The sequence below is a fragment of the Vipera berus genome (assembly GCF_964194415.1).
Source record: "Vipera berus genome assembly, chromosome: 2".
Classification (NCBI taxonomy): domain Eukaryota; kingdom Metazoa; phylum Chordata; class Lepidosauria; order Squamata; family Viperidae; genus Vipera; species Vipera berus.
This window is the reverse complement of record NC_138203.1, coordinates 215355012-215367684: the sequence shown is the minus strand read 5'-3', so window position 1 is coordinate 215367684 and position 12673 is coordinate 215355012. Positions and strand designations below refer to the sequence as shown.

The 12673-nt window shown below is 40.0% G+C and overlaps 1 protein-coding gene across 1 annotated transcript in view; it reads right to left on the bottom strand.

Moving 5' to 3' along the window:
• NSD1 (nuclear receptor binding SET domain protein 1) overlaps positions 1–12673 on the bottom strand; it is a 79216-nt gene that overhangs the window by 18479 nt on the left and 48064 nt on the right. Inside the window, exons 9-17 of the mRNA XM_081319994.1 lie at positions 10641–10716; positions 9191–9309; positions 8156–8290; positions 5873–5996; positions 5211–5411; positions 4835–5014; positions 4175–4331; positions 3517–3722; positions 2796–2908 (exon numbers count right to left, since the gene is read on the bottom strand). Of these exons, the coding sequence (XP_081176120.1) occupies positions 2796–2908; positions 3517–3722; positions 4175–4331; positions 4835–5014; positions 5211–5411; positions 5873–5996; positions 8156–8290; positions 9191–9309; positions 10641–10716 (1311 nt within the window). The remainder of the gene's footprint in view (positions 1–2795; positions 2909–3516; positions 3723–4174; positions 4332–4834; positions 5015–5210; positions 5412–5872; positions 5997–8155; positions 8291–9190; positions 9310–10640; positions 10717–12673) is intronic.

Here is a 12673-nt window from a genome sequence, read left to right as displayed (position 1 = left end):
ATACCCTTCCGAGATTCGAACCTGGGCTGATTACACATTAGGCAGTTGTTTTCACCTCTAGGCCACAGGATCTCTCTCGCTTTGTTAGCAGAGAAGCAAGGGGAGATATATGACAAATGCTTGTTAACTATTAGATTACCTTGCTAGGCCCCAAACATGGGACAAATCTTTATCTCCTGTGTCAGCCTATCCTGAAGGCCGTTGACAGGCAGTAGTCACACCGGTGACAGCTCATATTTGTGTAAATTTTTTTTTAAATTGCTATCAAAGAATTAAGGGAGACTGATATGCATTTCAAACTTATTAGTTTTCATCAGTCAGCCATACCCTTCCGAGATTCGAACCTGGGCTGATTACACATTAGGCAGTTGTTTTCACCTCTAGGCCACAGGATCTCTCTCGCTTTGTTAGCAGAGAAGCAAGGGGAGATATATGACAAATGCTTGTTAACTATTAGATTACCTTGCTAGGCCCCAAACATGGGACAAATCTTTATCTCAGCCTATCCTGAAGGCCATCGACAGGCAGTAGTCACACCGGTGACAGCTCATATTTGTGTAAATTTTTTACGTTCTTTCGAACTGCTAGGTTGGCAGAAGCTGGGACCAGTAACAGGCGCTCACTCTGTTATGCGGCACTCGGGATTCGACCCGCCAACCTGCTGACCTATATATATGTTAAATGCTTGTTAACTATTTAGATTACCTTGCTAGGCCTCAAACATGGGACAAATCTTTATTTCCTGTTTCGGCCTAACCGAAGGCCATCGACAGGCAGTAGTCACAACAGTGACAGCTCATATTTGTGTAATCTAAAATTTACACACACACACACACACATATATAATGTGTCTGTCTGTCTGTCTGTGTGTGTGTGTGTCTGGCCCAGGGTGAGGGGTTTTAATTTTATTGGGTTTTAGTTTAAATTGGGGACTTGATTTAATTAATTTTAATCTGATTTTAACTTTTGTATGTTTGTTTATAACTCTCCCTGTAATCCGCCCTGAGTCCTACGGGAATAGGGCGGTATATAAATTTAATAAAATAAAATAAATAAATATATATATATAAAAAAAATAAAGAGAACACAAGATAAGACATCCTACTATTAAATACAGTACATTGTGTTGTTTAAGTGTTCCCTTTATTTTTTTGAGCAGTGTGTGTGTGTGTGTGTGTGTGTATTCCTTAATTAAGTTAAAAATACAAATCCCAGGCATATTGAAATTGAAGCAAGAAATTCAAACACTGGGACAAGATAAAAAAACAACTAAAGCAGTTTTTAATAAAATTGAGCTTTTGTTGACCAACTGCCAACATTGTCAGGATAAAATCATTGGAGCGGTGAAACTACATTTATATCATTGGCGTTTTTGCGCCCCACTCATGGAACTCGTCACCGGTCTGTTCGTTTCTATTGGCCGTATTTTCTCAAGCCGCCTCGCACTCGTTCTTGTAGGCTGCGATTGTCTCTGAGTGTTTGCTGTCCGAGGGGGATCGCTATCGTTCTATCAGTCATAGCTATTGCTCTTGTCATTGCATGTGTTATACCGAAAGATCTTGGTAGTTGCTCTTCCCCTTTCTCACGTTCTGTGGTGTGGGGTCGTTGGTGTAGCTATGCAATCCTGATCCTGGTTTGGCAGAATGCCCTGTAAGTGTTTGTGTCATCTGCGTTTACGTTGTCCGCGCCGTTCCTTTTCCCAACTCCTAAGGGCTTGGTATGCAGGGGGGAGTTCTATATGACGATTGAGAAGTGGTCCGAATACCAGGCTTCTTTATACAATCGTCCACCCTTGGTGTTGTCACGGGCGATCGCCTCAATCCCTGCCAGATCGAAGGTGTGGTTGTATGTGGCCATGTGGTCCCACACCTGTGAATGTTGTTCCCGTCTTTTGATTGCAAGTTCATGTATCCTGGCCCTCAGCCATTTTGCAGTCTCCCCAATATAATTATAGTGCCAGTTCTCACATGCCATCTTATACATGACTGAGGACTTCTCTTCATTGGGGAGCGGATCTTTTGGGCGCATGACATGAGCACACAAGGTCTGGTCAGGTTTGTGGGCAACACTGACTTTATAGGGGGCCAGTATGCGCGCCGTGGCTTCGGATACACCATGAATGTAAGGCAGTGTTATCCATGCCATCGGGGTGTTTTCATGCTGGTTTTGGACAGGTTCACATGGTTTGCTATATTGCCTGATGAAATTCAGTGGATATCCATTGCTTCTGCAAACATGGTAAAGATGGCACGTTTCCTCCTTTTTCGCCTTATACATGCTGCAGTGCGTATCCACTCGCTTAAAAAGGGTTCTAATACAGCTAACTTTGTGAGTCATAGGGTGATTGCTCTTGTAATGGAGTATCCTGTCCGTATATATATGAGAGAGAGAGAGGAGAGAGACTCCCTTATACAGATTTATTGCAAATTAGCACCATGTTCAACTCAGTGTAGCTGAGCTAATTTGCATAGGATGGAATGGGACAAAAAGTTTTGGAATCTACTTGTATGGTTCATTTAACAGTGTTAGGATACAATAGGGTACAATAGCAAAGACTGCAAGGATTTTCTTCCTTCCTTAAATTTATATCCAGTATTGACTTTCCATAGGGCAGTTGGATATTAAGAAACATAGAAATTTAAGCAAGAAATATATGTACTAGTTGACAGCAATTCTTGATTAAAACTAAAACTTAATATACAATTAAGGCTTGCAAAAGTCACATACAATCAATCTCATTAACCACTCAATTATGTTTAAGGTATTATCAGATCTCTTATGTTGTGCATTCTCACCTTAATATGTTTGTATGGTGGAGGCTTCTTATCATTCTTTTTGTCTTCTTGTAGCTGACGCAGTTCTTTCTGTGCCTTTAATTCTTCAAATCTTACAGCAGCCTCCTGTAAAGCTAAGTTGAGAATTGCTTTTTTTAATTACATTTGAACAGACACTTTTATATACCTTTCTGGCAATCTGGATCATTTCTCAAGATTTTTGTACGAAGAACCATATGTGAATAAACGTGCAATAGGCCCTAAAAATAAAAAGGAGGACATACCCTAAACTATGAAAAGCTTCAACTCAAATTCATCTTTCCAGCATCAGCAATGAGATACGTAGATCAAATGCTCTGTCTGAACCAAGGAGGAAATTAGGCTGAACGAAGATGTAAAGTTTGTTTTGTATGGTCAGTGGCTAGAGACCGAAGTCAATTACAAGCCTTCAGGAGGGAGATGCATATCTATATACTATTATGGTGGCTTCATTTCAACAAAATAAATTTTAAAAAATAACATGAACTCCTGCATAAAATTGACACATTTTATAGGTAATCTACAGACAGATTCATTAACTGGGATAAAAGTGCAAATATCAGATTGTCAATATTTTAGCTTACCTTTGCTCTGAGACTACAAATAGTAAAATGATATATCATATAACACAGAAGTATAGGCCAAATACTTTTTGATTTTGTGATATTTAAGCACTTTCTTAGATTGAATTAAAGTAAGTTACCCTTCTTATAAATGCCATCCGCTCCCTTTGCCATCTTATCCTTGCTGCTCACGTCTCCTTCCATATAAGGAAACACTCGAGCCTGGTGAGTCCAAAGGTAATCGTTTGATCCGAAAAAAAGAACAGGGAATTCACCAATGACATGTTTCATCTTCTGAATGTTGATAGGAATGGTCTTAGGGTGGCAAATCTCAGCCGGCCACCACCTGATGATAAAGAACACAAGGTAAAGTAATGAATAGATGGGTCTACTGCAACTTCTACTCTCAGATACGCTAACTCAGTCCCAATCCAGTAGGACAAGACCAGATGCTTTACACGTTCTCTTCACAGTGTGAAAGCCTCAATTGCAAAAACAGAGGCTAAAACACACAGGTGTGTTAAGATAGCTTAATAGTCATTAATATAAAGATGGTGAGTTCTTCTTCTAGTGCAGGGATCCCCAACAACAGGTCTGGACAAACAAGCAAAGCCCCATTCGCGGGATGCAGGCAGCACAACGAAACCACACCCCCTCCAGTCCGCAGAAAAACCTTTCTCCATGGAACCAGTCCGTTGCCCAAAAGGTTAAGGACCGCTGTTCTAATGGACAGACTCAGATTACATCTGAAACAAGATCAGTAATTTAGGTGTAACATGAATTGCTTCTTTCACTCACCTGTAACGCCCCACTTTCACCCAGACCACTTCCTTATAGTGTGGCTTCTTGCCAGCCTTGCAGTCGTTACAGTACCAGCTCCCCTCTGGCATGTCAATGCTCAGACACTCCCGATGGAACGCAGCAGGGCATGACTCACAGCATAAAAGGCTGCCACCTATAAGGACAAAAGGTGGGTTATCATAGTCATCAGAACCAAGTAACCATCATCAATAGATTTATAATTAGAGTCCTTAAAGCCAATGTAATATGCAGGTATTTAATGCTGTAACAACTATATGTGCAGAAATGCCCTTGCAGGATTGGGATTGCTTTTAGACTGGCCAGCATCTTTCATCTTACTGTAAACCACAAATAGTTCACAAGATGATAAAGGAGTCAGGGAGGAATCATCCCTATATTTTTCAGGAAAAAATGCAGAGTAAAAATTAAGAGATATATAAATGCAGCTTCTGATCAATCAAGTCCTAACTCATCTTAACATCTTCTGTTAAGATTTAGTTTTATTAGACTTTGCATGGGGATATTTTTGCTTTATTTTTCTGATACACCCACCACAAATTCCCTCTCCTATCTTCAGAGATGTCTTCCAATACAACAACAAATATATATAATTAAAATATTATACAAAAACTTCACATCCAACAAACAGGGCATTACCTTCTGAGCAAACAAAGCACCAGCTGACGTTTACATGCTCATGGTTTCTACAGCCCCTTCGAGGGGTAAAATGATTGGGGCAGATCATGCTGTTGGAAGCAAGAATCACTGTCCCAGCAGCAAGGCAGAAATCGTTTGGATGGTATGCGACAGGGCACCGCACACAACGCACCAAGCGACCTAAAAAGAAATATATTGAATTGCAGGTCTAAAAATTAGTATGTCTGGGAAATAATAATACAACTCAAATTTCAATTTTAAAAAAAGTCTATTGACTCTTTAAATGTCTGCAAATAAAACCCACATCTTGCTCCAAATTTTGACATTGCTGAATTGACTACATAAAGAAGTCCCCTGTACATAAAACTTGATGTACCTTTAGATGCAGAAATATTAGCTGGGTTAGCAGCATGACATGTCATACAGATATGCAGTGAGCAGCGAAAGCCCTTGTTCTGCATGACTGTAGGAGGGTACTTCTGTATACATTCTTCATGGTAGTATTTGCCACACAGAGGAAGCAAGCAACGCTTTGCATTCTCCCCACTATTCTTGCACACAAAACACGTGTGAACTCCTAAGAGAAATCAAGAACAAGAGATGGGTCATTCAAATACAGAAGCAACAACAACCAAAGGTTTATAATTAAGTAGTTATCCAGAGAGAAGTTCTCAAAAGAGCTCAATTATGTTCTAGTCTAGATCAGCTGACGACCACAAGGCCATCTGTTCCCCATAGGAAAACCACCTGTTTGCAACAAGTTCAAATGGTTACCTAAGAATATAAGAACCCAAGCAATGCCCTGCTGGATTAGACCCCTGGACTATCTCGTCCAGCAGTCTATTCTCACAGTGGCCAGCCAACTTTACAAGGAAGCTCACTAGCCTCCAGCAAATGTCCTTCAGAGGCAGTCACACTGTCATCAAGGCTAATAGACATTGTTCCCCATGCTTTCCATTAATTAGTCCAGCCCCTTTTTGAAGGCTGACAGACAGCATCACTTGATAGTAAGTTCTTTCCATCCACCCAGTACTGTACCTGTGGAACACTCAGTGCAGATAAACTTGCCCTTCGGCATTTCTGAGAGCCCGAGGCACTGCAGGTGGAAAGCACCACAGCACTGAGCTTCACACAGCAACAATTCACCTGGCTTTTCACAGATCTGTATGTAAATGAACAGTATGTCACCATAAGCTGTTTTTTGTATGTACAATAATACACAAAACACCAGTTGAAACTTCATTTAAAAATATTCAACAATATATTTTCTTAAGTATATAGATTACGTAAGTAATTTAAACTAGTTCAAAAGTTAAATTTAAGTCCATTGTACAAGATGAAATTTAGCTTAATTCCTATATGTCCTTTTCCTGACAAATGTGTTTACGTGCATTTCCTATCTACCAGTAAAACATTTTATACACTGAAACGTAAGGGAGCCAGTTCCCAGAGAGGTCACTAAGCAAATGAATAGGAAGAGCAGACAGCTATTAGGCAGGGGAATTCAACAGAGAAGAGGAAAAAGGCAGAAAAGAGGGAAAGGAAAATTGGAAGAGCGGAAAAACTGGAGAGACTAGTGACTGATTGCTGCTGCTGCTTCCTGGGTGTTCCTGTGTTTGCTTGCTTAATGTTTCCTGAGTAATGTTGAGGTGTAGCTGGAATTCTGTTAGCTGGTATATAGGTAGAGCATCTTCATAGGACACACACACAGGAAAGCCAGTTAGTCAGAAACAAACTTTTTAAATGGTTTGTTGCTTATTGGAACATAAGAGACAGGGAGGAGCTCTCACGACCTGCTGCGGATATGTCATATTTGGGGTTTCCCCCCCCCCTTTGAGACAACTACATGCTTTTAAGTGTAAGCTGACTGCTCCTCTGGAAGAGAAGGCCAAATTACCTACCACTTGGGTTATCAGGGAAGATGGAGAATTTTTAAACCAGGCATAGGAAATATTCACAACGGGACTGCAGCATTAAGAAGACTCCCAGAAGAAGCTTACTGAAAGAGCAAAAATAATGGAACAATTCCCCAATTTTTTTTACAGGTAGTCCTTGACTTATGACAAGTCACTTAGTGACCATTCAAAGTTATGAGGGACCTCCCAAGGGATCTTACAACCTAGTTCTGAAGTTGACACATCCCCTCACCCACGGTCACATGACCATATTTTGGGTGCCCAGCAACCAGCTCACATTTACAGCAGTTTGCAGCATCCTGCAGTCACATGACTGCATTTTATAAAATGTGTGAACCACCTTATGACATATGACCGTGATGGACAGTTTCCGTTATGGTTGTATGTTGAGGACCACTGGTACACCTGCTGAAAAACATCCCTTCCTAGCGATTTACATAGGAGCAGGCGACACAACCAGGCACAGCCTTGAAGACACTACAAGGTGCTATGAAATACGGAGAGATTGGGTGAAGGAAATGAAGAAACAAGTGGTTTTTCCCCCCACTTCTTCCTGTTGTAGAGCATAGCCCAGTAAGAAAAGAAAATAATACTGGAAGTGAGCAATCTGTCATGCAGATAGTGTAGAATGGAAGCAATTTTGATACTTAGATAATGAGACCTATTTCCAAGGTAAAGGACTCTGGTAAGCTGACCCACAAATGAATGGGGAAGAAAGTGTTTGGAAATCACCTTGCAACTCTCATCTGGAGAGCTTTAAACTGAAACCTACTGAGGTGGGATGAGTGGGGGAAGAGATCCCAGAAAATAGCATGATGCCATGTATTGAGACCAAGAGGAATATGCAGGTACTCAGTAATGAACAACTTAGTAGCAGTAAAATGGATCTCATTGACAGAAATCCTTAGATCAAGGAGAGTGCACACTATTCCATGAGAGAGAAAAAATGGGAGCAAGAAGCTTAAGAAATCATTATGAATATATACAGGGAGCTTTTAACTCAGCTAGGAATTAAAAGTAACAGATATAGGAGAAACAGAAGGGATAAGCAAAGAGATGATCAGCGAAGGTAACCCTAGTAACCCTAACATGCAAATGGAACAAGCTTGTAAGGGAAGCTGAAAGCAACAAAGCGAATTTCAGGAACAAAAGATCATGATGACAGTAATGATAATGACGACTTCAAATTTATATCTATCCAGTCCCATAATTCTGGGCAGTTTGCAAGTACAAATAAGTCTTGTTTGCAAAAGTGCATTTCAGAGCAAAAGAGCAATGAGAACAAAAGCAGTTACAATACAAACACTCTATAAAGAATTCAGGAATGTGAAATGTTTCTGTTTGTCTAATTCTCTCAAGCCACCTTCGCACTGACTATGTTAGGACAAATATTGGAGGCTCCTACCTGACACACATTCTCCTTGAGAGCAGCTCCTCCACCTCGTTCCCCCTGCATCTTTTTGGATGAAGGCAACCCAGGTTCATTTTCTTCCTCGGTAGTTACCTTTGGGCTTCCAGCTACTCCATGAGATCCATCACCCTTTCAAAAGAAGGAGAAGTAGAGATTTTAAACCAACCAAAACCAGGCACTTAATGTATCCCTAGCAGGTTTCCAGATGTTCCATCGGCCATTACACACACATGATAGTTTAACAAATGACTTTAATTCTTCCACTCATGCGAACACTTTCATTTTTAAAATAAAACCAAGTAAATGACAACACCATTCGTGGCATAAAAGGGGGGGGGGACATTTTATAAAGTATATGATTTTATACCAATATAAAATTCAAAAAAAACCTGAGACACTGTAAAGATTCTTGAGAGCCCCTTGGACTACAAGGAGGTCAAATCAGTCAATCCTAAAGAAAATCAACACTGACTGTTCTTTGAAAGGGACGGGTGTTAAAGCTGAAGATTAAATGTTTTGGCCACCAAATGAGAAGAGAGGACTCATTGAAAAAGACTCTGATGTTGGGAAAGACTGAAGGCAAAAGGAGAAGGGGATGGCAGAGGATGAAATGGTTAGGTAGTGTCATCAACACAACAAACGCGAGTTTGGGAAAACTGCAAAAGACAGTGGAAGATGGGGGTCTGGCATGCTGTGATCCACGGGGTTGCAAAGAGTTGGACGTAACTCAGTGACTGAACAACAACAGATACTATTATTAGACACCGCTCAAATTTCAGAACAAAATTACCCAATAAACCCTCTAGTTTACCCTGATCCTATGACTTGTTTCAATAACATCCTTTAAAATGAACATGGTTAGGATTTTAAAAAAACAAGTGCCTAGTTTAGCAGGAAAATATTTGTTGGCAAAACAGTATTTATTAAAATGTCCCTTCTTATACGTCGTTGTTATAAATATAGCAAAAGTTTATTCAACGGAAAAGCAATCAAAACTGCAAAGTCACATCATACAAAGCTTAGCAGTACCTCTGTGTTTGGAGTTTCCTCCTGGATACTGTCACTCTTTTCTTTTTTACAGGGAGTTGCTGCCAAACTGCGTCGTTGCCGCTTTCTCTTCCTCTGTTTCCCAGGAACTTTTTCAGAAGCTGCAGCAAGGAAGACCACACATTTGGAGCTGTATGGAATTACAAGACAATTCTGGCATCCCCGGTCCCCACAAGACAATTCCGGCATCCCTGGCCCTCAGAACTGAAGACCATAATTCAGTCTAGGGCACCTTCTTTTAACTGAGCAAAAAGGACTTCAGCACATTTTGATTCTTCTTCAGGCTATATGGAAAACGGCAATGACAATGTATATGTATTCCATATTTTGATTCTAACAGTTTGAAAAACGTGTCCGTCAATTTACAAACAGCACACCCAGGGCTTTTTTCCTCATAGAACGCTCAGAACGGAGTTCCGGCACCTTTTTTGGATGGAACCTTGTAGGTTAGGCAAGGCAGGTTGTATGACATGTGTGAGTTCCGGCACCTTTTTCTTTTACAAAAAAAGCACTGAACACACCATACCAATTCTGTAGGACCACTGTGGAATAAATACTTTGTGAATTAGCAGAGTCCAAGTAATTACCTAAAAACTGTTATTTGCATTCAAACAGAGAGTAGCGGGACTGTGATTTAAATAAGCATATAGTCAGAAGTTGCAAATGATGTTGCTGAAAAGGTGTCTTTGAAAGACCAACCATTGCTTGGTGCACACTACCTGCTTGGAAAATGTAATACTTTTAACAGGCTTCTCTCCTCTTTCTAGTAACCTCTTTCCCCCATAATCTCCATAGTGTTTTATGTCCCTTTTCTCTGCTTCCATTCTTAATGCAACTGCCCTTCCATCATCTTTCTCCTCCTCCTTACTGTTTTTGCTGGAAGGAGAGAGCAGAACATGAGAATACCTGACCATTTCTGTATATGACAACAATCAAGCAAATGTGGAATTATATTTTTCCTACCTATTCTTCCTTTGTAGGGCATTTCATCTTTAATGCAGACAATTTACCTCTAGATAAATGCAGTGGTTTAAGAATCTCTTTGAAAACTACATATCAAAATTAAGGAATCACCTCAATTGGCTGTGAATGTCTCATCCTTTAGAACATAACCCAAAAAAGTCTGCTTGGAGCTGAACGTCTCAAAAGTTAAGTCAAAGAAGACTTCTGATTCTCACACAACCTCCTTCTCTTCATAATGTTCATGTTTTTGAATGTTCCTGAATTATTCCTCAGAATGTTCCTGAGGAATTCCAGGTAGAGTCAAGATTTCATTTTAAATCAGTTCAGTCTAATGAGATAAAAATACAGTTCTTTTTATTGAGCTCAGTTTACACTTGGGTCATACGTACACCATAGCTGATGGATTCTGAGATGCAATTCCAAACCCTGGCTCAGTTTAGCATTATTTACTCATGCATGTACTTCTTACCTTCAACAGCATTTGAAAGCCGAGATGTGGAATAAAACTCAGGTATTTCAGTATCCAAAGGACCAGCCTCAGAACACTGTGGATAAGCACCATTGATAATTTAGAACATGAAAACATATTGTTCTACAAGGATATATATTTTTACTAAGTTTGTCTAAAAATATAGTTCCATGTGATATGTTACAAATTATTTTAAATAAGAAAGATGCAGAAGTGGGGCTGGACAGTGGGATGATATGGATATATAATACATAATGTATTATTAATTTCCAAAATATTGAAAGGTCAGACCCTGAAAATCCTAGCTCTATCCCTGCAGCCTGTCAGAGTAATTCAGTCACATGGACATCTAGCTTAATGATCACTATGCTCAGTAACCGAGATTCCAGTCCCAGTTGGTGTCATAAGTTGAGGACTACCTGTACAACATACAACAGTGAAAGAACTGTAACAGTCGACTTCCGGTTTTGCGCCGTACCAACGCAGCCGAGGGATTGTGGTGCTCCACACCCAACAGCTGGTTTTGCTTTGCCAGGGGACCCTAAATGAATCTAAAGTTGCCCCGGAGAGGTGATGAACAAGGAGCCCCCCCCGGTGGATCACGAAAAGATGGCGGTCAATCCATTTGATCCGGGGGAACCCCTCTAATCTGATAGGAGAAAAGCTAGCTGCACATCAGTGACTAACCCAAGCTACCAGCAGCCAAAGTCCAAAAGCACTAACCAGAACAATGGTAAACAGTGTGCTTGGAACTGGGTGAGAATATCAATCTTCTCTCTTCTATTTAGTAACTGACTTCCTGGAAAAGATCCCCAAGAAGCAAAAAATCCTCAGAAGGTGAGAAGGGACGAGACCACACCCCCACCCTTCCATAGACGGAAGTGGCGATTTAATTTTTATGGGGGACAGAAATATATTGAAATGAAGTTAATAAACTAGTCTGGATAAATCTGAAAATTAAGAAAGCCATTAAGATTTCACATCTGAAATAATATTGATGAAATTACTAAAAAATAACTCTTTGTTTTAAAAGTTGGAAAATGAATAGTTACTGACATCTAATGGAGGATTAGAGCATAAAACAACAGCCGCATTGACTCAGAAATTGGCAAGACGAACCAGAAATAAAAAACAATTTGTTCCTTTGATTTTTAGCCAAATAGAAAACAGCTGGGAACAAAGGAAAGAAAATATGCTGGGCCACCTATTACAGATTGAGAACTATATTTGTTTTAAAAACTGCTGACCTTCTGGGATTATAAATACTTACTGAGCTATGATCTTTAAGCTCAAGAATTGTTTGCAGAAAAAGAAAAATCTTGACTTTGGCTAATCTTCTAGGGGGGAATTTTACTGGATGGTTAAACATTCTGGACTGCAATTTTGGCTGGCTGATAAACTGTAGGACCCCTGAATAGAAGAACTGTTATAAAATACTGCTTTCAGTGGTGCTTTGACAATTGGAAATGTATTGGATTATAAAAACCATATATAAAAATAACAATTATATAAGATTTGGTTGTTTGGACTTTAAGATTGGCTGGTTTGAAAGGCTAAATACAGAGACTATGGTACTGGTGAAAGAATATCTAGAGAGGGGAGATAAAACGGATGTTGCATACCTATCTAAAAATGGCATGAAACCACACCTAACATCTCCTTCTGAAGGCCCCAGCCTGGAACATCAGAGATCTGCAGGAACAATACTTCAAGACAAGGCAAATACTTTCCAGGAGGAAATGTATGCAATACTGTGACAGATTCAAATGACAATGTTTTCAAATCATGATGAGACTAAAAACAACTTTGACAACATAAATGAGCATACCGTAGTTTCCGGCGTATAAGATGACTTTTTAACCCATGAAAATCTTCTCAAAAGTCAGGGGTCGTCTTATACGCCGGGTGCTGAAACTTTAGGGACAGGGCTGGCTGGAAAACCTGGAACGGATCTTCCATTTAGTCTGCACAGGGAAAGTGGGACCAATTGGAGTAGAAGCTGCAGTCTGTGATTTTTTACAGGCTGGGGTCTG